We start from the raw sequence: 23,352 nt of genomic DNA on the forward strand, positions 1-23,352 counted from the left end.
ATTCGACGATTAAACTTAATCATGTTCAAACTATTAATTTAACGGATTAAATAGTTATGAAATAATCGTTTGAATATCTGGATTTAGCTGTCGACATTGAGTGGATAACATTTTAATGCGTATTTGAATGTATTCGATTTAATTTGCTTCTTTGCGGTAGCCTGAAAATCTTGAAATCCAAAAACTGAAATCATTATTGAATGAAATCTTGGTACGACGTAATTGAATACCTTTCTAATTCGCATTTGAACCACATTTTTCATCATCCAGATTATACAATTTGTAGGGGATTTACCATATTCTAGCAATCCTAAATAATTATTTTCTGTTAAAAAATGTTTTTTATACAATTTCAATATTACATTTTTCAAAAAAATTTTCGTCAATATTGTAAATTGTTTATATTTCCGATTTGTACAAGAATGCCGATCACGTTATTTCCGCGTTGGTACGTATGAATGGTGATTGGTGAAACGTTTCGTGTGCATTAGGAATAACTGAAACTAATTCTACGTTGTGAAAATTTATGCAGATTGCACGAACGTCAATTTCTCTACGAATATGAGGCGTGAATATATTTCCGTGTGCGAAAGTCAGATCAAATTTCCACACCCCACAGGTTAGATGCGTCTGTGTGCGTATGTGCGTACAGGTCCGCGACAAGTGGGCATATAGCCTTGGGGGAGCCGATGCTTCCCAAACTCCAGCTGTTGGGGTGATTTGTCATCAATAGGATTGTTTTCCGGCACTCTATGAGCGAGAGGGAGGCAGCCTGGCCTCCTAAATTGCCGATAACAATCACGGGGGTGACGATTTCGAAACTATTGTCTGCCAATTGTATGACAAACACCCCGCTAGAACGATCCTGTTATTATTTCATTCGGTTGTATGGATTTTCTGCGTGTATAAATGCATTCGCAGTAATGGGGCACCGAAAGAAATCGCGAAAGTGGGCAACCTGGTGAAAATTGAAACATTTTTGCACCCGTTAGCAAAGTAGGATTTGATCCTTGAATACGTTGGAATGGGTCGATTTCCGTGCTGTTGATTCGGAATAAGACCATCTGCCGGATTCGTTTTGCCGCAGTTGTACGTTTAATTGCGTAAACTGTCTTGGATGAGAATATGTTTGGTTACAAAAGTATACGAATATTTTTAAACTGACCTTCAGTCACGTGCACAGAAAATACGCAGTCACATACTCTCGCGAGTTTTAAAGAATACGTGTTTTAAAGAACATTGGGAAAATTCAGCCTTTCACTTGCAGTTGGAGAGCCCTAGAACTCCAGAAACAATTAATGAGGGGAAAAGAGACTAGAAACAAAAAACTTGACCTCAAGTGTGGAAGTTACCCTTAGAACGTAGAAACACTGTCGTTGCCAGTACCGATAAAAACACGTTACTTTTATGCAAATCTTAAAACTGTGGGTTCTCCTCTTTTTCCGGATACGAACAGTAAAGAAAGAATTTGATTCTCGACAGGGTTGCAGCGCCAAAAAATGTCATATCGTTAACCTCGGGATAAATAATAATTGACCTAAATTTCAAACGGCATTGACTTCAACACTTACTTCAGACAAAATTTTACAGGAAAGAATCAAGTCCGTCGTTGAGGATTAACCGTCTTCGAAACGTATTCGACGCTTAATTCTGTTTTAACTATTAGGACAATGATCAGAGATAAGTGGTAAAATGTTGCGAACAGTCTTGCTTACGGTTGGACGGCTGCCTTGTCGTTGACTCGCACCACTTCTCATCAGGAACGGGTGGGCAGAGTCGAATGCCATCACTTCTTAAGGGTCCATTTCATTACCAGACACTCGTGGGAAAAAAACAATGGATGCCTTTTGTTCACAGGTCGTTTGCTTTGTGTAATTGTTGTCTCATCGTGCCGTCTATTGTCTCTAGATTCTTTCGCAGTAACGAGGAGAAACCTCAATTAGAACGGTTTGAGGGCTTAAACGCCCAGAGGCGATCAGATTTAACGAGAGAATACATAGAGAGAGAACGTAGATGCGTGAAGCTTAAATGAAACTCCGTTTTTGAATACATTTCGAATACATGTTATCAGCATTTGTCTAACTATATTATTTTTTTTTTCATGGAATTCGTTATCTTTTGTTATTGTGCATCAAACATGTGGTGTGGTGACATTATTTGCTTCGGTACTTACACAATCGCGAGTTAAGGTAAACGGTACTTTGAATGACCGCTGTAAGCCAGCTGGCCGAAATTTTGCAAACCATGCGGTGACAAATAATTATTTATTTGGCGATAGAAATTCATTAGCAATACTTACAAGGAAATCGAAATATATGATTTTCTGTGAGTAATACTTTTACTAGTTCATGTACGTGTAAAACTGACACACGTCATACGCTTTATGGCAATTTGACTTTTTTTAGTACGCATGAATTTTCGCATGCTAAAAAAACATCCAGCTTGCGCAATAGAATTTTAACTACAAGGAAGATATACTGTGTGGTACACGGTTGTCCAACAATTATAAGGCTATTTGTTCAAATGAGAATTAAAAAAGTATATCTAATACGTTCAAATATGAACTACATTGTTAACCAATCAATTTCGACAGCTAAATCCGGAAATTCAAACGATTATTTCATAACTATTTGATCCATTAAATTAACAGTTTGAACATGATTAAGTTTAATCATCGAATAGGAAGAAAAGATCGAGAAAAAAGAATATACGAAATCCACGTCTGAAAATTTTGTTAGGGAAATTTCTTTTAGCACGACGTAAAAGGGACAACCCCCGACAAATATACGTTTCGCGGTATTCGCAGTCCATATTGCTATTAAGTTTGCCAATTTTTTAACAAGCGTTAGGAACTAGCTACTAACGCGAATTTCATTCGTCGTGATTAAAAACGTACGACTGCGTACTTCGAGAAACGATGAACCTGCCGTAATCGAGGAAGAAAGAGATAATTTCTTACAGCGATAAAACTTCCCTCGCCTATTCGTAAACCATGTCACAAATTACGCAGAAACAATATCTCTTTCCGCGAAACTGAGCCCTTGCACCTCGCATTTTCCGTAATACATAAATAAATATTTTCATTCGGATATCCACGCGGCGGTGTGTCACCCTGAAAAAGATCACCCCGCAGCACGGATAGCTGAAACCTCACCCCGCCTCTCGGATTTCCACCCCCACCCCCATATCAGTGTATATACATTATACATACACAAACCGAGACGAACCCCGCATATTCTGCGCTAACTTTTCAATCTCGGTCGAATAATTCCCGTCGTCCCTCTCGCCGGTTACCTCGGCAACGATCTGGCCTCTCATTGGCTGGCTCTGCCCTCCCCCTCCGCCCCCGCCGCCCCTTCGGCGGCGCACTTAGCCTCGTGGTTAGCTTCAATGAGCGGATAACAACCACCCCCGTCATCCGGGGCCTGTAATATCCACTTGTACAAATGGATGTGCGGCTTTGTCAAATCAACTGACGTTTGTGGTAAACAACCCTGAACCCGATAGATGGAGGTATACGATCGCGATAAAGGTGATTCGCAGCCCTGCTAAAGGGGCTTATTAATTCAAGCTTATTGAACCAGAACTTGCTGTGATATTGGGCCGATGATCCTGCGTATGTGGTTTTTAGAACTTTCGTCCGTTATCGTTATCCAGTTTTGTTACTTTCTAGCGATTCTTTTTTTAATTACGTCATATTATTTTACGGTTTTCGTTCAATCTGAGCTACTCTTCGATTTTATCGTATTTAGAGATTAAACGACCAGAAAAGTTCCGACCGAAGATCAATTGAATCATAAATGATAAATTAAATTAACGAAAGACCTAATTCTTCGCTACGACTAAATGATTACTTATGTTAAGTGAGCACGCAATACTGAAGCTTATCTTCAATTTGTTAATCTCATAATTCGGTGACATTTCAACGATTTTTTTATACCTTCGGAAATAGAATTCGAATCAGTGGGTACAGTTGTGTAACGGTTAACATGGTTATACGGTGTATTCCGCTATGTTATAAGTCAACGAATCGGATTCGCGTCAGCGTTTCAAGAACATTGATAAAATTGTAACAATGAATTGTCCCTTGATATTTATTTACGTAGCGGACCTCGAGGTTCCTCTTACACGGTAAAGTTTTCTAATATCACAAGCTGATTAAAAAGAAATACGTACCCTTTCTAAAAACGCATACTTATACAAATTTATTTCAGTCATCTCCGAATTCACTTTCTGTGATAGGGTATTGAGTAAAGTGTACAAGGTGGAGAAAAACAATCAATAAGCTAATATTTCAAAGGTTACTATGCGTAAGTGAAACGCGTATAAGTAAACAGGAAATTACCCTGCCCTGCAAACGCGAGCTTTAACATACATATTTCGTACAACGTGTTTCCCTCGTCCCGGATGTAAAGAATATTATATGTACGTATAAATCAGAAGTAAAAGTTCACTCGGGGTTATTGTCCTTTGATTAGACGTAATTTCCGCCTCTTGGTCCTGATGTTCTGCCGTTCGTCAACCTCGGGGATCTTTGCCACATTCGGTACAATGACAGTCGAGTTTACTCGTGTATTCATTGTCGGATTATGTGCGACAATGTGGATTACAAGGAAGACACTCTAATATCAGGCACTATACACAATTATACTCAATTTCTTTCCTTTTTTCTTCGGCGATGATCGTTGGCCTCGTTATTTTCCGAGTCGTTTAATAATCAGCAGTCGCAACAATCGTGAAAGAAAAATCACCCGAGGCGAACGGACGCTAATAATTAGTTTGCTAAATGAACCAAGAGTATAGTAATATGAAAATTCAATTTTGCCGAATAAGAAGTGACCGAGTTAGTTTTTTGTAATATCCTTCTTGAATAAGTTGCGTTAATAAAATATTATACAATTCTTGTTTATGACTGTAAATTATTTTATTCGCTGTAAACTGATTGGGTTCAATTAATTTGAAGCTATACAGTTTGTTAAATTGCTTAGCCATTATTATCTTGTAAACCTGGAATTTCAATTAATGATGCGGTCAAAGTCTTCTCACAAGTATCGCAGCCAATCCTGATCTATACGTCGTAATTTAGCCTGAATCAGAGTTCAATCAGCGTTTAATTCAGCCAGTATACAAGCACGTACGATTACAGGGTGTCGATGATGGTGTAATACCTACGCACGAAGAAGAGACATGGATCTACCCTTGGACGAGTTTGTCGCGTTACTTTCATCAAGGGTTCGTGTAATCCTCATCCCTTACGAAAGCAGCGACACGGGATCACCCTTCGCTGTACGGTGTATATTATGCCACCGTAAACGACCCAATCAGTGATCTTTGTGCCCGCAATCACGCGTTGATTACCCGGCGGTTATACCGCGCTCCGCAACGGAGACCGAGTCGCGTAATCGTTCGTTATGCAAAAATTACTGATAGCACAAGGAAACGAGCGATTTTCACAATTCTGGTGCACAAAACATTGGATCGTTAGTTTTATCGCTGCCGAAAGCAGCGTATGATCGAAAACTACCTCAAACTTTGCCGCACAAATTATCAAACTACAAATATATAATCATACATCATATCGTACATCATACATCGTATCATACATCATACATGGTATTAAAGTTCGAAACCAAAGTTTGGGTGTTCGGATGTTCGGAAAGTGACGACACACAAAATTTTTTTTCTCTTGACGTCATCGATCTATACAGACGAAAATCAGCTAGCCGAATTCCTCAGTCTGGAAACAACCGCGCACTAGAGCGGACGGATGAGAATCTCGCTCCGCAGATTTCGAGTACCGGTTTTTCTATCTCCTGGATCCCGCGCTCCGGATCCGCTTCCTGGTCAATTCGAGTTCCAGGACAAGCGCTCCAGGTACGCTACCTTGTAAAACTCGACTTCCCGGACAAGCGCTTCGTAGTTTCTCTGCTCCGGGTCCAGTACCTGGTGAAACTTAACTTCCAGAACAAGCGCTCCGTAGTTCTGGCTGTCCAGGTCCTGGACCTGGTGACTTTTGACCTTCAGGACTAATTTTCCGTAGTTCTGGCTGTACAGGTCCGTGACCTGGTGACTTTTGACCAAGCGCTGCGTAGTTCCTGCGCTCCAGGTCCGCTACCTGATGGAATTCGACTTCCAGGACAAGCGCTCCGTAATTCTGGGGGTCCAGGTCCTCCACCTGGTGGATCTCGATCTCCAGGACGAACGCTCCCTAGTTTCGGCTGTCGAGGTCCTTGACCTGATGACGTTTAACTTTCCGGACTAATTTTCAAGTTTACAAATTTGATTATTGAAAACGTAATATTTTTTTACTATCAAACCAATATGCATGCTTCAGATAACATTTTGAATCGGAAAAGAGAGCCGAACGACCAGGATCAACAAATTGCAATTGGTGAGTGGTTGGCATTGTATACATAGGAATATATGACAATAACGTCGTACACTTAGAGCTAAAATTGCTGCGCGTAGTGTTTCAAATCTGTCAGCACTTAGCTGATTGTTCTGTGGTATTTTTCGACGATATTTATTGTCATAAAATGACAATACGTCATACTTACATGCACGTGTCAACGTGATTTGTAGCATTATAGAGAAAAAATCTTACGGGCAGATTCGGTTTGCGTCACATGCACGAAGACAGTGTTCACTCTGTGTACTGTGAAGTAAATACCAGAATTTTTTGGGAAGTCATCGTGAGTATCCCCTACAACTATGTCATCTTGTAAAACACTGGCAACGAGTAAGCGAACGCATGAGCACAAACACCAACTACACTAGGCATCCGACCCCGAGCGAGCTTTAGCGAGCGAGTGTTTTAAAACTAGTAAAGAATTACGTGTGAAACCATTATCCAGCGTGAGATAATTTGGAGGTAACAAGACAAACTACATTAAATAAATATATAAATAAATAAACATTTATAAAGTAGTTGCGTTACTGTGATACGATTTGAAGGAAAATGGTTACTCGTTGAGTGGAAAGAAGGTAGGTATTCTTCACCGGCGTTGCACCCCTAATGTAAGGAGAGAAATAAGGAAAGAGAGAAAAAGGCAGATAAAATAAGGTGCTTCGTGGTTCGCGGACTTATCTAGTTGTAGAGTTGCAGGCGGGGAACCCCCATTGAATCGTAATTGGAACCTTGGGGGGTCTGACCAACGGCCGTGCTCAAGCACTCTCTCCCCGTACATCCACACATACGAATTCATACACGTATAACACGTGTATGTATACATCCGTCGTCAGCCTTACACGGAGAGTGTCTGCTCGGCACGAAAGGAATATAATAACCCGTCACGTTTTGTTATACATATCCAGTGACTGCGACCGGAACGCGTGAGAATCGCGAAACCTCCTCGACGCGCGAAATCGCCGGAAATATTCGGCCAGGCATTCGATTTTTCTTTCTTCTTCTTTCGTCAAATTATTCTCAACCGCGCGATTGTTAGAATCTGCATTCAAAAAATATTAACTAGAATGTTGTTGCGTGAGATGTTTAAATGAAAAGGCCAAAAATTCATAGTCAAAATCATTTCATAAATTGTTGCCTTTATTGCAGGCTGATCAATTTTTTTAATTTTTAACCAGTAGGATACTTTGTAAAATTAAATGCGCAAACGGCGTTCTTTTCGATTAATTTGCTAACATTTTTCAAAATTTTTTTTTGCGCGTGCACGTGTAGTCGGTACGGAAATTGCTCGATCGAACGTCATAAACCAGAGGTATAATAAAGTGTAATACAACTTACAAACACGCACACACGCATCAATTATCAAGCCATTCTGCCCGAACAAAGAACCATCGTTAAGCTGACATTTAGCAGGATCGATGAAGCGTGATTTTTCACATATTCCGCTTCCGTTATACTAGGTGACCAAAATTTAAGCAAATTTTAATCACCATTAATTCTTCGAATACTCGGTTCCATGGTTTTTGAAAGTATTCAAGCCCAAAAGAAAAGTTATCAGCCATAGCAACTGTATACAATTAATGTCAAGGATGTTTTTGAAATTCCGATTCTTAGTTTCCTCCAATCTTACGCAAAATCTGGAACTCATTTCAAACAGAGTATAACTGACGTAACGCACGAAATACGCTGTCTTTGTAATATAGATAATGTCATTTTGTTCTCACACGAAAGAATTCAAAATCATGTTTCAATCCATGGACGGATCCTTTTCTCTCCGTTCATTTTCACCCATCCGGATCATGAAGTGCAATTCACGATGCACAGAATCGCATCTTGCGCAAAAAATTAATACTTAAAGCTCGAGCCACCCTGTATCCGACGGTCTGTGAATCGCTTGCGGAGGTAAAGAGTGTCTGTTACACCTGTGCTGGCACCCTGACGTAGGTACCCGTAACCTGTTATACGTATGTCGCAAAGCGTATACCTTGTGTAGGTGGGACACGTTTGCCTGCATCGCGGATGCCCTCCATTCAGCACTGAACGACCGAGTCTCTCTAGAGACATTCAACGGCAGTTATATTCATGCGCGTGACCGATCGCCAATGGATTCCCGTGTTTCCTCGATTGTTTGCGATTTCGAACGACGCCAGCCGCGTTTGATCCGACCTCCACTGTTCTAAATCGTTCTACCGTTATCTTTTTTTCACCTCCTACCTTTACGGACCAGATCGTTACGATTTCACGAACGAAGAAGACCCCGCTCCTCTTCCTCCTCCTCCTCCTCCTCATCCTCATTATACACGCGCAAGCTGCTTTCCGAGGAACACGCGAAAGGATGTACAATAAATTCCTTTTCGACGTATGACACAAAGGATGATACCTGTTATACAAAAACCCACCGAAGGGATGCAGCCAATGTATTTTTATCCGTCCGTGTCGCCACTTTATCTGTTCAACATCGCGCAAAGCTGGTATTACCCGCAATGTGGTCTGTAATCAAGAGAAAATACGTTCAATTTTTTTTTTCCCCTTTTTCTTTCTTCTTCCTCTTTTGCTTCAAAATTTACTGCCTCAGTTGGACCATTCGGTTGAAAGATTAAAGGATTCTTAATGGCACTCGTATAAGATCTCTTTTCACTTCACCCAAGCCCCGGCTGTTTTCTGTATGTACGCGCTTTCGTTATTATACTCATTATCCGATTTCGTTTCTCATCGAACGAGTCGGTTTGCCTGTCGGTATTCTCCGATTGCCAAAAACAAATTATTCACCTTTGTCATTTTTCAGCTTAATTATCGCAGGTAGCAGAAATTATACCTTTGTGCTACCTAACAAATGCACTCGTATCTGTGCACCAAAACGACCACGTCGTTCAACCGCCAAGTAAAAGTGCTGAAAAGCCGCACAGCGAGAAAATAATTTTCAAGACTTTTCACGTAGCTTGCAATTCGGCAATGCGGGGTGTATAATTATATTTCAGTAATAAAAAAATTACCGTCGATATAAATCGAAAGTTCGAGTTTCAGCTGCTGCCCCGTTCGGAATCTTCCGCATCTCGTAATAACTCAATTTGCACCTGCAAGTAGAGCTCTGACGTAGTACAAGTATTTTAATTAATTACAGCGTAATTAAGATACAAAAAAGTAGTCATTATATTCACATTTCTGCACAAGTTGTATGTGTAATACTCGACTGCGCTACGACTACCGCGTTAAACCCTGAAGCTACCGGGGAATGCAAACGAAATGCACACGAAAACGTTGCGTTCGTATACCTATAATATGTACCCGCACATTACACACGCAAACATTCCTAGGATACGAATTGCAACACCGAGGTGCAGTCGAGTCGAGATCGCAGCTTTCCGAGAACCTACCCTTTTCCACCACAGCTTCGTGCTTGCGGTGTACCAACGTCATTCACAATGTTGCACATCGTACACTCGAGGTATGCAGGCTGCATCTGCATCCGTGACGTGAATTATGCGCTACGCCCGGAATTAATTAGTTTCGTGTCAGTTATTTTCGAGTGGATAGGCATGCCGTGATTATGTGTATATGGACCGCGAGTCAACACTCTATGGTTCTTATGCAGGATCCGGGCTCGCGTCTAAGTAATTAAAAGCTCATTTCCCGATTTTACTCGGAGAGGGGTTATTAATTATTGTACTTCGACGGAATCCGGACGTAAAAACTTGGGTAAAATGTGATTATCGTGAGTTTCACATCTCGGGGATAGTTGAAACGCGTCCACCGAATGCCATGTGTTTTTTAATTTCAATTTAACGAGTATTGTCAACGAATATTTGCAAGTAAATAAGCAACATTTTCGCAATCTGCCCGAAGAAAATGGAAGGTAATAAAAAATTCGATTCTTCGTGAACAAAAACAAATGCAGAGAACCAAAAGAACTGCAATTTTTCCGACAAAAGATTAAGTGGATCGTGATTCTGATTCCAATTTTTAGGGACTTCGATTCTTGATACAAGTGAAGTTCCTCATACCGTACAGGAAATTAGCGAAAGTTGAAAACCAAAAACCGTTTGTCTCGACACTGTTGTGGACAAATTTGTGGGCGTGTCTTATCGCAGCTCCTCTGGTTTATCCCTGGAGAATTTCAATATAACCCAGGATCTCGGTACGCAAGGGTTGGTCCAATATGGGCGTCGCGACGCAGGCGCCGAATGCTCCTAAAACTAGACCGACTACGAGTTTCTGTTCGCCTGTTGTCCCACCGTTTGATTCGTCCGAATCGAGGCTCTAAGTGCCCTGCCATTAGCACCGACGGATACAACGAAAACAATTCCGAAATCTGCATGCGTGTTAATTTAACTTGTCCGGAACGCGGCCCAGGCGATGCCAAGGCGCCGTTCGAATGTCCGGACGTCACCCGCCCGTCCCAGACACCCATGTCCGTGAAGGACACACGCGTATTTCCGCACCTCCACCATCGTCCTGGTCGACCGCTGTACTAGGACCCCTGAAGCCAGGTAGGCGAACGGGTCGTTATAAAGTGTCTCACAAACTATGGGAGAAATGCTTCCGCCCCAAGCGTACTTCCCTGTTCCAAAAGCGAGCTCGTGCTTTGAAGCTCGATTTGGCATAACGCTGGAGCTGTTGCGGTTGTTAGAGTTTGCACGATCTACCGCTGTACGAGTCCTTTATGGTTTCAAACTTGCCTCGGAGTTGATTGAATGAAACCTTTCTGTAGTGGGGAGTGAACCCAATACCAACATCCACCGTCGAGTGCATGGATGGATTTCAACCTTAATGAAACTTGACGAATTGACTATCGGAATTGATAATCGACACTGACTATATAAATATACCTGTTAGTTGAACAACTTGATTCTGTGACTTGAACCTCTTGCGATTTTCTATAGTAACCTTACTGTGCCAATGACCATGAGGCGATCGGCTAATTACTCTGTATTGTCAACCTGCAGGTGTGTCGACCACGGGTGAATCCAAGAGGTAGCCACTCTGTCTTCGGCAGGGGTTCTAAGACGCCTCGGATCAATACGAACAAGGGTAGCTGCCGCCGCGAAGCTTCTCCACGTCTTATAGTTCCCGCATGTTCGTTTCCAGCACCCAAAGAGGGTTAATATCATTAATACGAGAGACTGCTGGGGAAACTCCAAAACCTTTCTTTCGTAACGTTATCTCGCGTCCTTCTCGTTCACCCAAACATAAGAACGTTGCGAAAATGCGCGTGTTATTCAAACATCATTAGTTAGAAATGTTATCAGTAATTATTGTGCCTTTATTTTGTAACAAACTATTTATCAGTCCGACAAACTTGTGGGTCGTGTCCAATTTGTGATGACCTTTGATTAGTTTATGACACGTGTTTTATCACAATTATGAAACATTGGTGAAATGGTAATATTCATTCGATACGACGAAAATCTTATCAATCGCGCTTACTGCACTCCTTGCATCAAGGAGGATATTTACCCCCTAGTAATCTGGGCTGCACCAGGGTACTATGATTAGGAAAACGCATTTTCTCTGGTTCTAGGAGTTGCAGTTTACTTAGGCTGCTTGGCACGTGCAAAAGAGTCGGCAGCAAATTTTTCGTGACCAGGAATACATGGGGTGGATATTTCAGCATTTTTCCGTATACGTATACAGAAATTCAAAGCTACCTGCAGCATTGACAACTATAAAATTGAGCTGTCAGCTGGCGAAGCTGGTGACGGAAGTCCAAGCGGAAAACCGATCGTCAACGTCCCGTCATTCGTCAAGAAACGGGCGTCGGAAACATTCGTTGGACCAGGACACCATGACTTTCCTGTATGCCATCCGTTCTTTTCCCCGCTATGAAAGCCTGGCGAATAAGCTTTAAAGCGTCACCACTTTCATTGACTCAGGAAAACAGGATACTCGTACAAAACAGGCGGGAAAACATAGTTAAAAGAGAAATATCGAACATGGTTGTAATTAAATATTGAAATGGTGAGGAAACATATGTTATTCATATATACCGTAGATAACAATCATCGATTACTTTTCTTTCGTCTATCGGTCCATCTGGGTGCTTGCGAACCATCTATTTGCGACGTGGACGTCATTAAAAATTCATCGTAACATTTTACCAAACGGTTCATTTTTTTTTTTTTTTACACGAGCAAATCCATACATCACGGAACAATCGTAAGCGGTGAGACTGAGATATTTGCTCTTCAAAGTATAACGAACGTAGCGGGTTTCATCATGCGTGGATAACTTGGTAGACGAAAAGATACAAATAGACGAAAAATAAGGAAACAACTATCGATTGCTTGAGTTAAACGGACATCAAAACGAAACGAAGATTTTACTACCAGGATCCAAGGACCGTAGCGAAGGACATGCGTTAGATGGCCGGTTGTGTTGTAGCTGGCACAGGCGTGGTGAATGAAACTCCGCAATGCAGGTGACCACCACGTATATACTTACACCCTTAAGCGACGTTGTCGAGAATGGAACGCTACTTTATCAGGACTCGAGAAGTCCGACCGACCTTTCATATCCTCCCGTTTTTGAATTAAATATGAGGGCTCATTCTTGAGTTGGGCGTTGCCTCGCAACCTAGCGTGCTCAGGGGGCGCATCAAAACAAACTGTACGTTAAAGTAACAGGGATCAAGAACTACAATGAAGGATGGAACTGCAGGAAATGAATGTAGCGGAGTTCGATCGAGCCTAGGTGAACAATGCTGGTCGCCAGGACGCCAACCATATCGTAGACTGAACTACCAGGACTTGAGGAACAGGGTAGTTCGCTTGTGCGGCAGGATGGCTTTGCCCGGGTCAACCGACGCGACCACATCTACGAGAAAGGATCGTCAAGACGAGTATCGTGCCCTGTTTAACAGGACGCGAGAAACCCTTTTAAGGATCTCCCCGGCAAGAACAACTGCCTTCCACTTCACCTTCACCCAGGACCGTACAAGTATGTGCTACGAGCGTTCGGAAGGACGCGGAGTCAAGTAACATACTTAGTTATCAGGGACCAAGAAACGCCGAGCAATTCGCACAGGATTTTAGGGTCCTTGCAAAGTGGGGCCACCAGCTACTATTTTCAGGGGATCTTTACCAATAGCTACGCCTTGGGCTTTCCGAACGAACCCCAAAGGGTAGATTGTTATTGGAGAACAGGATGTGAGAAGTTGAAAGGATACACGTTTCATTTGCTCAAACTGACCTATGGAATAACTACTAACATTACCAGGTTCGACCAAGCGAGTCCTTGATGTCTGTTCAGCTGCCAACTAGATGAGTGCGAAGGCGAGAAGCATCCCCGATTACCAGGACTCGAGGAATGCTTCGAGGAATTCTATGGATTTTTCTTAGCGCGAACCGGGTTTCAGCTTTTCATATTATCGACTAGAGTGAAACGGTAGGAAAATGAGAAGCACGCTAAAATATCAGGATCTAAGAAATGCTACGAAAGATAGAAGCACCGAATGTGAACAAGTCAATGATCTACCCAAGTGTTGCAAATACTCGTATAATTCCGACAACGAACATTCCGACCTACCAGAATACCAAAACAAACTTCACCCGTTTTTCGAAAATGTAGACAGCGTTTCGAATGGAAAATGAATTTCTTATATTATATAGCAAAAAAATTTTTAAAATGGTTCTCACATCAAATGTACAAAAAACTTGCAGTCAATATCGAACTCAACGTCTCGAAAACCGATGTAATGTTACAATACAGGATAGTCCATTTCCGTACCAATTTCTTTGGTGTTGATTACAGATTACATTCCTATAAAGTTAATAAAGTTTTTCAGTTCCTTTATCAATAATTATTAATCAATTATAACAAATCCGTGCTGGTCTGAAATATCGAACAGCTGTTTCCATTGACCGGCATTTTTCTGTCATATTCAAAGCAAGATAAAGATTTAGATAATTATTTCCCGTGCCCGAGATTAAAGTCTCGAATGCTTTCGAGTTTTGTCTCAAGAAATCCGGTGAGTAAAACTTGGGAATCGCCACCTCTATTGTAGCCACTTGAAATCGTGGTATATGCCATGCGTGACGGTGAAAATAATCGACGACTTAGCACCAGTATTATTATTATAGGTATAAAAATAAGAAATCTTAAAACCAGCGAATGCCATCTGATAACAGGTTTCCATGAAGATGAAGCAACACCAATGAAAGGAGGCTCCATTGAACTGCTAAGATCCTGGCAAATTTTCAAAAAAACTCCACGTGTTGCTTCTCTGCTGTACACACATATCATTTACAATACGGATCGATTACGGTCAAACGTCTGCATAAATTGCATATTGCGGAAACGGCGTGTACAGTACACCGCAGCTGGATACAGCACACATTACGGTCATGCTGTCCTCGCACCAATCTTCATTCCAACTTCTTCAGTCATACAGAAACCTCGGAAAAGACCTCCACCGGAGTCTATATCCCTGAACCCAAACTTCCTGTTTCCTCGTGGTTCTTTAACCAACAGTATCGCTGTGAGCCAGGAAATGCGGTTATCCTTTACTCGCACCGGAAACAGGAAGGAGATACATACATACAGTACGAACATCCTCTTTCATTCTGCTTTCCTGGCACAAGTATCTGTGACCGCACGTGGCTGGTTCCTCAAATTTCGAATTACAAATTACAGCTCATTATTCCCCTGTCCATAAAAAAAGTTGGCGACCGTGATGAATTGAAATACCGTATCCATTTATTTGTGCACGTGTATATCGTGAGGGTAAGCTGTAAAAACAGCTAAAGCTAAGCTCAATTAAACACACAATTAACTCGTGATTTTCTCACATGAAAATGTAAATATCTCGAAGAAGAAGATAACGATGTGTGTTTCAGATCATGCCATAACCGCGGAGATTCGAAGTACATCTGCATCAAGTCCTTCAAACAAGGGGCATATTTCCAGATCAGGGTTGCATGGCGGGTACGAACGCTGGTTACGTATATTCTGGGAGGGACGAAGTAAAGCCAGATCGATTCCCCTGAATCCTGGCAGTAGAAACAAATCCTCACAGCTTCTTGTTGCTGTTGTAAAGTGTAATAGTATTTTCCCTTCATTCCTTCTATCTTTATTGCCTATCTTTCTCACGTCCGGTCATAATTGTGGATTTCAATATTTCTTTACACACATAATATGTCCCATTAATATTCACCATTCCTGATGCTGATTTTTGCACTGTTGATTGGATACAAAATATTCTAACACCCATGATCAAGTTTATGCTTGGCAAATAATTCATCAGCATCGAATACGTGAGTGTGATTGAAAATTTGAGTTTTAACTTGAAGTACGGAAACATTGGATTTCTCTTTCAGAATTCCAGGAGGAAAATGAGCTCCCACGCAACACTTCTGCTAACTCCGTTAATTGCCTCAAACGCGAAGCATATTTCCGCACCAAGATTTCATAACGCGCGGCTGGTGGACGAGGACGAGTTCGGTGCACGAAGCCTCTTGAAAATGATGCCATCCTGGGGCTGGTGCCCTCCGGGTAGCGTGCGCGTCGCATCGTTACCTTTCCATAAATTTTTCCAAGCTTCGGGTCGCCTTTTGTATCAGGATGCCATGTTAGTAATTTCGACATCGAAATCGCTCACACCTTCGACTAGAATTGGACACAAGATACTTGAATTAACAAGACGTTACCTGCAAGCTCAAAAATATATTCGTAATTATGCTTATTGTGTTTGAAATTCGTGATTTAAATAAAACGTTAATTAGTGTTTGCATAAAGTCTTGCAAACGCTGTTCGTGATTGCATGTATTATTTTATATCGCTAATTCAAAGATTGAAAAACTTGTAAGAGTTCGCTTGCAAATGCCGGGGAAACGGCGAAAAGTATTTAGGTCAATTTATAACGACCCTGCGCTAGAGAAGAATAATACAAGTAACGTTAGAGCACATGAAACCGGCTGCTACTTCTACGCGTTGATGATTGCCGTGGGCTAGGCGCCACCGAAATCGCTGACGTGTTGTTACGTCAGCTCCAAGGGGTGTTTCACCCTTGTCGACGACTCCTCGCAACCCCGTCGACGATCGACGATTCTAGGTCGACGTCGATGCTGCCGCGTGACGTTTGACACCCTCACCGCCACGCAACGCGTTGCGGTAAGTGACGTGGCGAGGTTCGGATGCCTAGAATGCCAGGGGAGCAACAAACGAGGGAAGTTCCCTACGCCGCCCCAAAGCGAGGGTGTGTCGAAATGTAGCTCGTACAAGTTAATATCAAGATTAAAATCGAAGATGTTCATTGTTTCCCTCAATTATTTTACGTGAAGCATTCTGTTAAACTGCAAATGTAGCACTATAGAGGAACAACTGATTCCGCTCTCGTAATTTATTATAAGTACACGTCATAGCATACATATTTAATTATGTTCATACGCCAGAGATTTACCAGTTTGCAATGGATTGAACGTACTTGACGAATTAAAAACTGGAAGACATTTCAATTGACATTGCGAGTGATTGGAAGACTTCAAGTAACTCCAGAAATCCTAAATGCTTTAGCTGAACGAAATCAGAAACCGCTTTACACGAGTTCTCGTCAAGTGTACGTCTTGCGGACTGCTCCACCCATTGGGTCGCAAAACGCAAATTGGCATATGGTCTGACAAAAAAATTTTGTAGTGGAAAAGCGAAATCAAAATTAGATGAAATCGAACAAAGATATTTGTGCGGTAGTCGATTAAATCACTAAATCAAAGACACTTTCGCTTCTGGAAATCGGATGCCGTCGAATACTCGAGGATCTATTTCATCGTCGGGGTCAAACTCGATGTCCTCCGCGTTGATATCTCGGGCTCGAGCTGGAACTCTGGGTGGAGCACATGGAGCAGGTCTCATCAAACAGGCCTCTGTCAATTCACGTACGGTTGACGCTGAACCAGACCCGTCGATGATGGTCGCCGAAGCTCCCGCATAATTCATCATGGCTGTTACGTTATCTTCGTACTCTTTGATCTATAGAATCAAGAAAGGATCAGAGAAGATTGACCAGAAACAGTTGTGTGATAGAATATTTTCGCAGTGAATTTATCGATCCGTGAATAGAGGTTTCCGGTATTACCTGTCGTTCTACGTTGCTACGATAGTCTTCCGGATGTGCGGCTAACTGGTCGATTTTTTCTTCAATAGAATTGTCGGATGTTAGATTGTGTTTGCTACCAGTGTACATGTTAACACGACGTCCAAGTAGCCTCTGTTTGCATGTGAAAGAGTCAACGTCCAAAAATATGACCCTGATGAATTTTCCGGTATGAGAGGATATAATCAGACAAATCAAAGCTCATCGTATAACAAATAATTCTCTTTCAAATTACGAATTTCGTTTGACGCAGCAGTCTGTTTTGACTAAGAAAGGAGAATACGTCGCCTTGAGCATATCGGCAATTTGTTGAAACTTAAATCATTACTTCGTGGGAATATTATGCCTACCGATTTGGCGGTGTAGCCAACATGTCAAGTAGTCGGAAATCCTGCTCGTTGATGGGATACCCGGTCAATACCCAGCCACGTTTCATGCACTCGTAGTCAAGAATATATTTCTGCACATAATCGCGTTTACTTCGTAAATGACACTATTTTTCGTATACAATAGTAGAATGAAATTTGACGTGAAAAGAAACTGACACAGTCACTGTTAATACAGTAATAAGAATGCATAACATACTTCAATAACTTGCACCCTGGTTTCAGGCGTGGGTCTCTTGCCCCAGGCGTGTTCGATCATTCTCAGAGTTTTACCTAACGGCGAGTCCTGCATACGTGCCTGCTGCAGGATTTTTTCAAAATCAACTAAAAGGGAATCATCTCAAACAGTTCTTACAATCGAATTTATCTTTCGATGAATAATACACACAGTTACAAGGAACGTACAACATTGTGGAAAAAGTCAAGCTGTTCTCACCATGGACAAGATGAAACCGTTGGCAAAGGTGTCTAGCGACAGTACGACTGCCGGACCCTCGAGAACCGATAATAGCTACCCGAAAAATCGATGGTGCTCCACAGTGTTTCCTCATTTTCGCTAGGATAGCGCAGTCCTTTGCTAGCTCTTCAATACTTCGGTCTCCAACGTCAACTTCCTGTAAGGAAGCTTTTAAATTTTGACCGAACATTATCTACGTTAAATACTAACGATCAACGAGTCTGAGTACGCGATTTGTAGACCACGAAGGTGTTTTTCGTACGCGCGTTGCTCCGGGGTTAAATAATGAACGCTACGGCTCTGCTTGGACACCTGGAAGTCAGTTACCATGTCACCATCTTCTCTGCAGTCTAGAACAAGAAGTTGGTTGTGATTTAAAAGTTGAAATATGAAAAGTGATACGAAATATCGTAACAGCTAATTGTACGACAATGTACCTAATGACCCAGTAGGGTTGATCTGTAAGACGTGTGTGGGGATAATACCGATACGCTGAAAAGCTTGAGCCTCTGCTTTCGTCCTCGGTACATCTGTTGCACGTGCGGTAGAACAGAATTACGTTAGTATATATAGTACTGTTTCAATATACCTGATTTTATTGTGTAAACATAGTTCATCTTACCTACGAGAGTCCAGCCGGAATCATTCAGCATCCCAGTTCGAAGTATTTTCTTCAAATTCCGCGCGAAATCTTCGGCGTCGGCACAACTGAGATGCATGCACTAAAAGTACAATTGAATAATGACATAGAAGTATTAAGGTGAAAAAAAAAATACTATGAAAATTCATTAATGTATTACATCATTGCGAATATACAGTAAGTACAAATTTAAAAAATTTACCGTTGACGTAACTTGATGAATGTCACTAATGGTTATGGGCCGGACGCCGAGCTCCTCTTGTAATGCTTCGGCGAGGCGCATCTTATCTGGATATTAGATTAACCATCAATTAATCGCAGATCCATTCACAGTGGTGAAGTAAATAATCCGTAACGCCCTAAAATTTATTTTCGAATATTCTGTATTCTGTATCCATATAATTTTCAATCTCGTTGAACTTTCTTGTAGATTCTGTTACTGAAGTGTATGTCATTTTCGAACATTTCGAGTCTATAATATAGTTGAAATACTTACATATGCAGTTGCTGTTGAATGATAGAAAAGTAATTAATTGTACAGATAAAAATCATTTCAATTGGCTATTGTCTCTTTACAAAAATTTGTCATAATTCTGTTGAGCGAATATTGTTACCAAAGTCCGGTGGGGCAAGTACGATTATTCTAGGGACATCCCGATTCAGTGCGGCATGCTGAATACATTGCTTCAGATAGCTGATATGATCATCTGGCCTTTTTATTAGTAGCTCTGTTGCGAGTTCCTGTCATTTATCACATGCATTCAACCGATTTATCAACCATGTGACAGTGCTTTATTTAATTCGATTTTAAAAAAATTATCGGTGTAATCGAAGGTGTAATTAACCATTGCCATCGAGAATTATTAGACATACAACCCCTTCACAGTTTGCTTGTACATAATTTATGTACATAAATTGTAACTTTGCTTACGTGGAAGAGTTCGTAAATGCGATGCTTTTCCATGTAGGGAACAAATCGCGGTGGAATTATCAAGTTACGCTTGATTGCATCAACGGTACCGAGCATTTTTTGAAAGAATTTTTAGATCTACGTTATCTATTTTATCAAGGTTAATTGTTTTTCATACACGAAGAACAAGTCGTTAAATCCGTCACACGTACGTGGCGATGCAAACAATACGCCTATAGGATAAAAACGTACTTCCGAAATCAGTCCTATTCAAAACAAGTTCAAATTTTGTCAAGATTCTCACCATGGTCAGCGCCAGCGACAAGTTGCGGTCACTACGGCGAACTAACAACCAGAGAACCAGAGCTAGGAATCTAGAGAACGGAAAATAGCCACGGATGGCCTTTCGAATGAATCGTGAAGTTATCGTACGTTCGAAGGTATATTATCACTCATTTTCAAAATGGCTGCGAAGAGTGGTGGTGTGGTCGAGTGGGCCTCAATAATAAAGCCTATTTTAGCCGCATCTTATGGATCATTCAATAAAAACGAGATCATTGAGCTTGTCAAAGCGATAATCAAAAGGTGAGTAAAATAGTTTTCATAGTCAGGTTAGTAATAACGACGTATCCGCCGTCTGACTGATCAACCAAGTGACAGCACGAAAATGGATACTTGCCGTATCGAGCGTATTTTTATTGATCAAAAATTTTCTATTATTTCGCAGTGATGCTGAATTTTCAACGCACGATGAACAGTACGATGCCTTCTATACGTCCTTTGCAGCGCTGGCTGCTGATTATATCGCCGGAAGCGCTAGTACATGTGAGTTTTGCCAGTTGCCTAGCATATTAATACCTGCAAATATCTGTCTAGCCAAATATCTTGCACACACATACATCTACATGCACGATTGCTCATCACGTACAGGAAAAATGTATAGCTGCACGAATAGTTCCCACCCTCGCTTAAGCTTGCATCTTGTATCAGTTCGCTTTTTCAAATGATGATAGCCTGAAATACCACTCGTTAATAACATGGTCAATACGCGTCTGATAAGTTGGAAAATTTTGACGATTTCTCCAAAGTTGATATTTGTAACGTTATTGTAACAAAGAATTGAAAATAATTATTACATTGCTATTCTGGAATTACTTGAGAAATGTTACAGTTGAAAAATAAGTCTGCCCTATTTTATTTACGCTGCTATATATTGTTTACTGCATTGCACACTATTCTCAAGTAGCAAATAAGGATGATTCATGAAATTCCACCGTCACATTAATATTACGAACTACAATCTCAAGGAATTTTATGTTTCATAACCAACGATGATGTGGTATGCCTAGTTTCAGAGTACGCAACAAGAAACAGCAGGAAATTAGCTAATGCAATGGTTTTTGAAAATACTATTGAATCGCATTTTTATAATGATACTCAGAAAAATCGGAGCATTTTTGATTCCAAAAGCTTGCGAATGCTAAAGATATTTATTCTAAATGCTGCTTAAATACACTGTATAACTTTATGTTCCTGTGTACTTTTTTTTTTCTTAACTCATACCCCTTAGAACACACTCTGACATCAATTTTCTTATTTTACAGTGTCGAAGAGTCAAATTCCTACAGTTTGGCAAGCATGCAGAGTGCTGCTTACCTACTTGATCGGGAGATTGCCTCAGTCACAGCTTGCAGATGGGGCACCGACCATCCTAGTTACAAAGCAGTTGCTCCTTCCTATCCGTGCGCTATGCATGGGACAGTCCCTATTAACCAAAACAGAGGAAATTACACTTATCGCTATCATGAAAAATGCAAAATTGCCCTCACACATTAAAACATCACCTTCGACTGGAGAAAAAGAAAGTTCACCTCAACCAATCAAAGAGTCGAAACGAGCTCGTAGCGATCTCTCGAGCAGTATTCTTGAACAGCTGACTACACCCCTCCAGGATTTTGTACCTAGTGTAAATATTGCAAGCGAGGCAACGTCGAATACGGCAAATAAAATTAATTCTGAGTCAGTTAGCAATGACATTAATGCAGATGCCAAGGTCAGTTTAAAAATTTATTTGTTAATTGAGATTCTGCAATAGAAAGTCGCATGTAAATTATTGTTTTACAATGATTTGTTGACGTTTGTATCATAGCTTGATACATGAATGTTTGATGTAATTCTTTATTTTTAGATGCTATTCATATCCAACAACATTAGCACTCTTCAGAGCATGGGTGCAGGAGACACACTGCTGGATATGTGTACAAATCTTCCATACTTATCTCGATACACACGGAAGTATCAAACTTACCTAAACAGAAAAGGATTTTGTCTTCCGTCCAATCATTCTGAGGCCCATACAATACGGCACAGCTTACACGCAGTTGTAAACGATATCAATATCGTGCATAGTCTAGTATCGCTTCCCGTTCTTGAGCCATTAACATCAGCCAAACTTGAGAAATTGTCATTACTGACAATGTCCTGTTTGTATTGCTCAATTGCTAATGCTACGGCATCAAGTATTGTTGGGATAACGAATGCAGTATCTCCGAAATGCAGCACTAATACTTCAGCAAATCAGCAAGGAAGTCAAAGTGGAAAAAGCACAGAAGAGGAATATGACGCGCTGGCTATTACAGTTGTTGAAAAGAGCTTAGAAATTTTCGGGATCGTTTCTAATGTTATTAAATACAGCACACGTGCTGGTGGACATGTAAGATAATTTCAATGCAAATTTTGCATCGTCTTAATGAAATAATTACTTTGAAATAATTTGTGAAGAAGGTCGAAATGGGTAGAAGATTAGATTATTTCCAATGTACCATGGAAAGTTTATTGTGAATGACTACACTGTCATGTATCTTCTTTTTGATGGAATACTTGCTTAATTTCCATACCTGTTTCAGATATTACAAAATCATCTCCTGATTGGGGTTTGGTTACTAGTAGCAGGTTTGCAAGCCCAGCTTTCCGTAAGCAGTTTGAGCACGGCTGATAAAGGAAAAGAAGAAAAGGGCAAATCACCAAGCAAATCAAGAGACGGAACTGGTCGTATAAACTTAATGAAAGTGTAAGTTTGTTATATCAAAATATTGTATCAAACATGCATGTTTTCTTCAAATGAAGTGGAAAATGAAATCTTGTTTTCCTAGACAACAAGGATTCGGTGTTCTTTCTGTGGCTCTTGCCTCTCATGCTCTCACTTTAATGAGCGCACTATTAGAGGATGTCTCAGTGGAAGCAGGACCGGATCGTCCCCCAACTCCTGAACCTGCACCATTGGACATTTTAGCTGTTGCTACAGCCTTGCAAAGAGCTGTTACTTTCTTGCAAGCGGCACCACTGAATCATCTTCTCTTTTACTTGGCTACCATCAGTTACAGAAAGGTGAGGTTTAGCTTTGACTAATCTCAGATAATTTGCAGTGTAACTTTTTCTGTAAATATTTTACTGATATACTATTTACACTG

At 41.0% G+C, this 23,352-nt stretch overlaps 2 protein-coding genes and 1 long non-coding RNA gene across 12 annotated transcripts in view; 2 read left to right on the forward strand and 1 right to left on the reverse strand.

Moving 5' to 3' along the window:
- Window positions 1-11,415: 11,415 nt before the first annotated feature.
- On the forward strand, window positions 11,416-16,107 carry LOC124178796. Its single transcript, XR_006869893.1, has 3 exons — window positions 11,416-11,503; window positions 11,925-15,438; window positions 15,718-16,107. It is a non-coding gene; the product is annotated as an uncharacterized LOC124178796 (long non-coding RNA).
- Window positions 16,108-17,098: 991 nt separating this feature from the next.
- LOC124178297 (adenylate kinase 8) lies at window positions 17,099-19,999 on the reverse strand. The gene is made up of 11 exons (XM_046561532.1): window positions 19,904-19,999; window positions 19,587-19,713; window positions 19,175-19,260; window positions 18,955-19,054; window positions 18,543-18,682; window positions 18,312-18,489; window positions 18,132-18,199; window positions 18,035-18,052; window positions 17,840-17,982; window positions 17,472-17,643; window positions 17,099-17,365 (listed from the first exon to the last, which is right to left on the reverse strand). The coding sequence occupies exons 1-11, from the start codon at window positions 19,997-19,999 to the stop codon at window positions 17,099-17,101; spliced, it is 1,395 nt and encodes a 464-aa protein (XP_046417488.1).
- Window positions 20,000-20,325: 326 nt separating this feature from the next.
- The window catches only part of LOC124178960 (E3 ubiquitin-protein ligase UBR4), a 28,098-nt gene continuing 25,071 nt past the window's right edge, over window positions 20,326-23,352 (forward strand). For 9 of the 10 annotated variants that reach the window (XM_046562828.1, XM_046562830.1, XM_046562832.1 and 6 more), the window contains exons 1-6: window positions 20,326-20,467; window positions 20,610-20,707; window positions 21,487-21,935; window positions 22,071-22,595; window positions 22,789-22,952; window positions 23,035-23,269. In XM_046562828.1, coding sequence (XP_046418784.1) covers window positions 20,346-20,467; window positions 20,610-20,707; window positions 21,487-21,935; window positions 22,071-22,595; window positions 22,789-22,952; window positions 23,035-23,269 — 1,593 coding nt within the window. In that variant the 5' untranslated portion in view covers window positions 20,326-20,345. The remainder of the gene's footprint in view (window positions 20,468-20,609; window positions 20,708-21,486; window positions 21,936-22,070; window positions 22,596-22,788; window positions 22,953-23,034; window positions 23,270-23,352) is intronic. The other variant, XM_046562838.1, reaches the window with a different exon arrangement.

The sequence above is a fragment of the Neodiprion fabricii genome, chromosome 3 (genome assembly GCF_021155785.1).
Source record: "Neodiprion fabricii isolate iyNeoFabr1 chromosome 3, iyNeoFabr1.1, whole genome shotgun sequence".
Taxonomy (NCBI): domain Eukaryota; kingdom Metazoa; phylum Arthropoda; class Insecta; order Hymenoptera; family Diprionidae; genus Neodiprion; species Neodiprion fabricii.

Excerpts from the sequence above, each read along its gene's own strand:
- LOC124178297 (XM_046561532.1), bottom strand. The coding sequence starts at position 19,999 with ATGCTCGGTACCGTTGATGCAATCAAGCGTAACTTGATAATTCCACCG. Across the intron at positions 19,714-19,903 it reads GCATTTACGAACTCTTCCAC|GAACTCGCAACAGAGCTACT; the intron begins GTAAGCAAAGTT and ends GATAAATGACAG. Across the intron at positions 19,055-19,174 it reads TTCATCAAGTTACGTCAACG|TGCATGCATCTCAGTTGTGC; the intron begins GTAAATTTTTTA and ends TTGTACTTTTAG.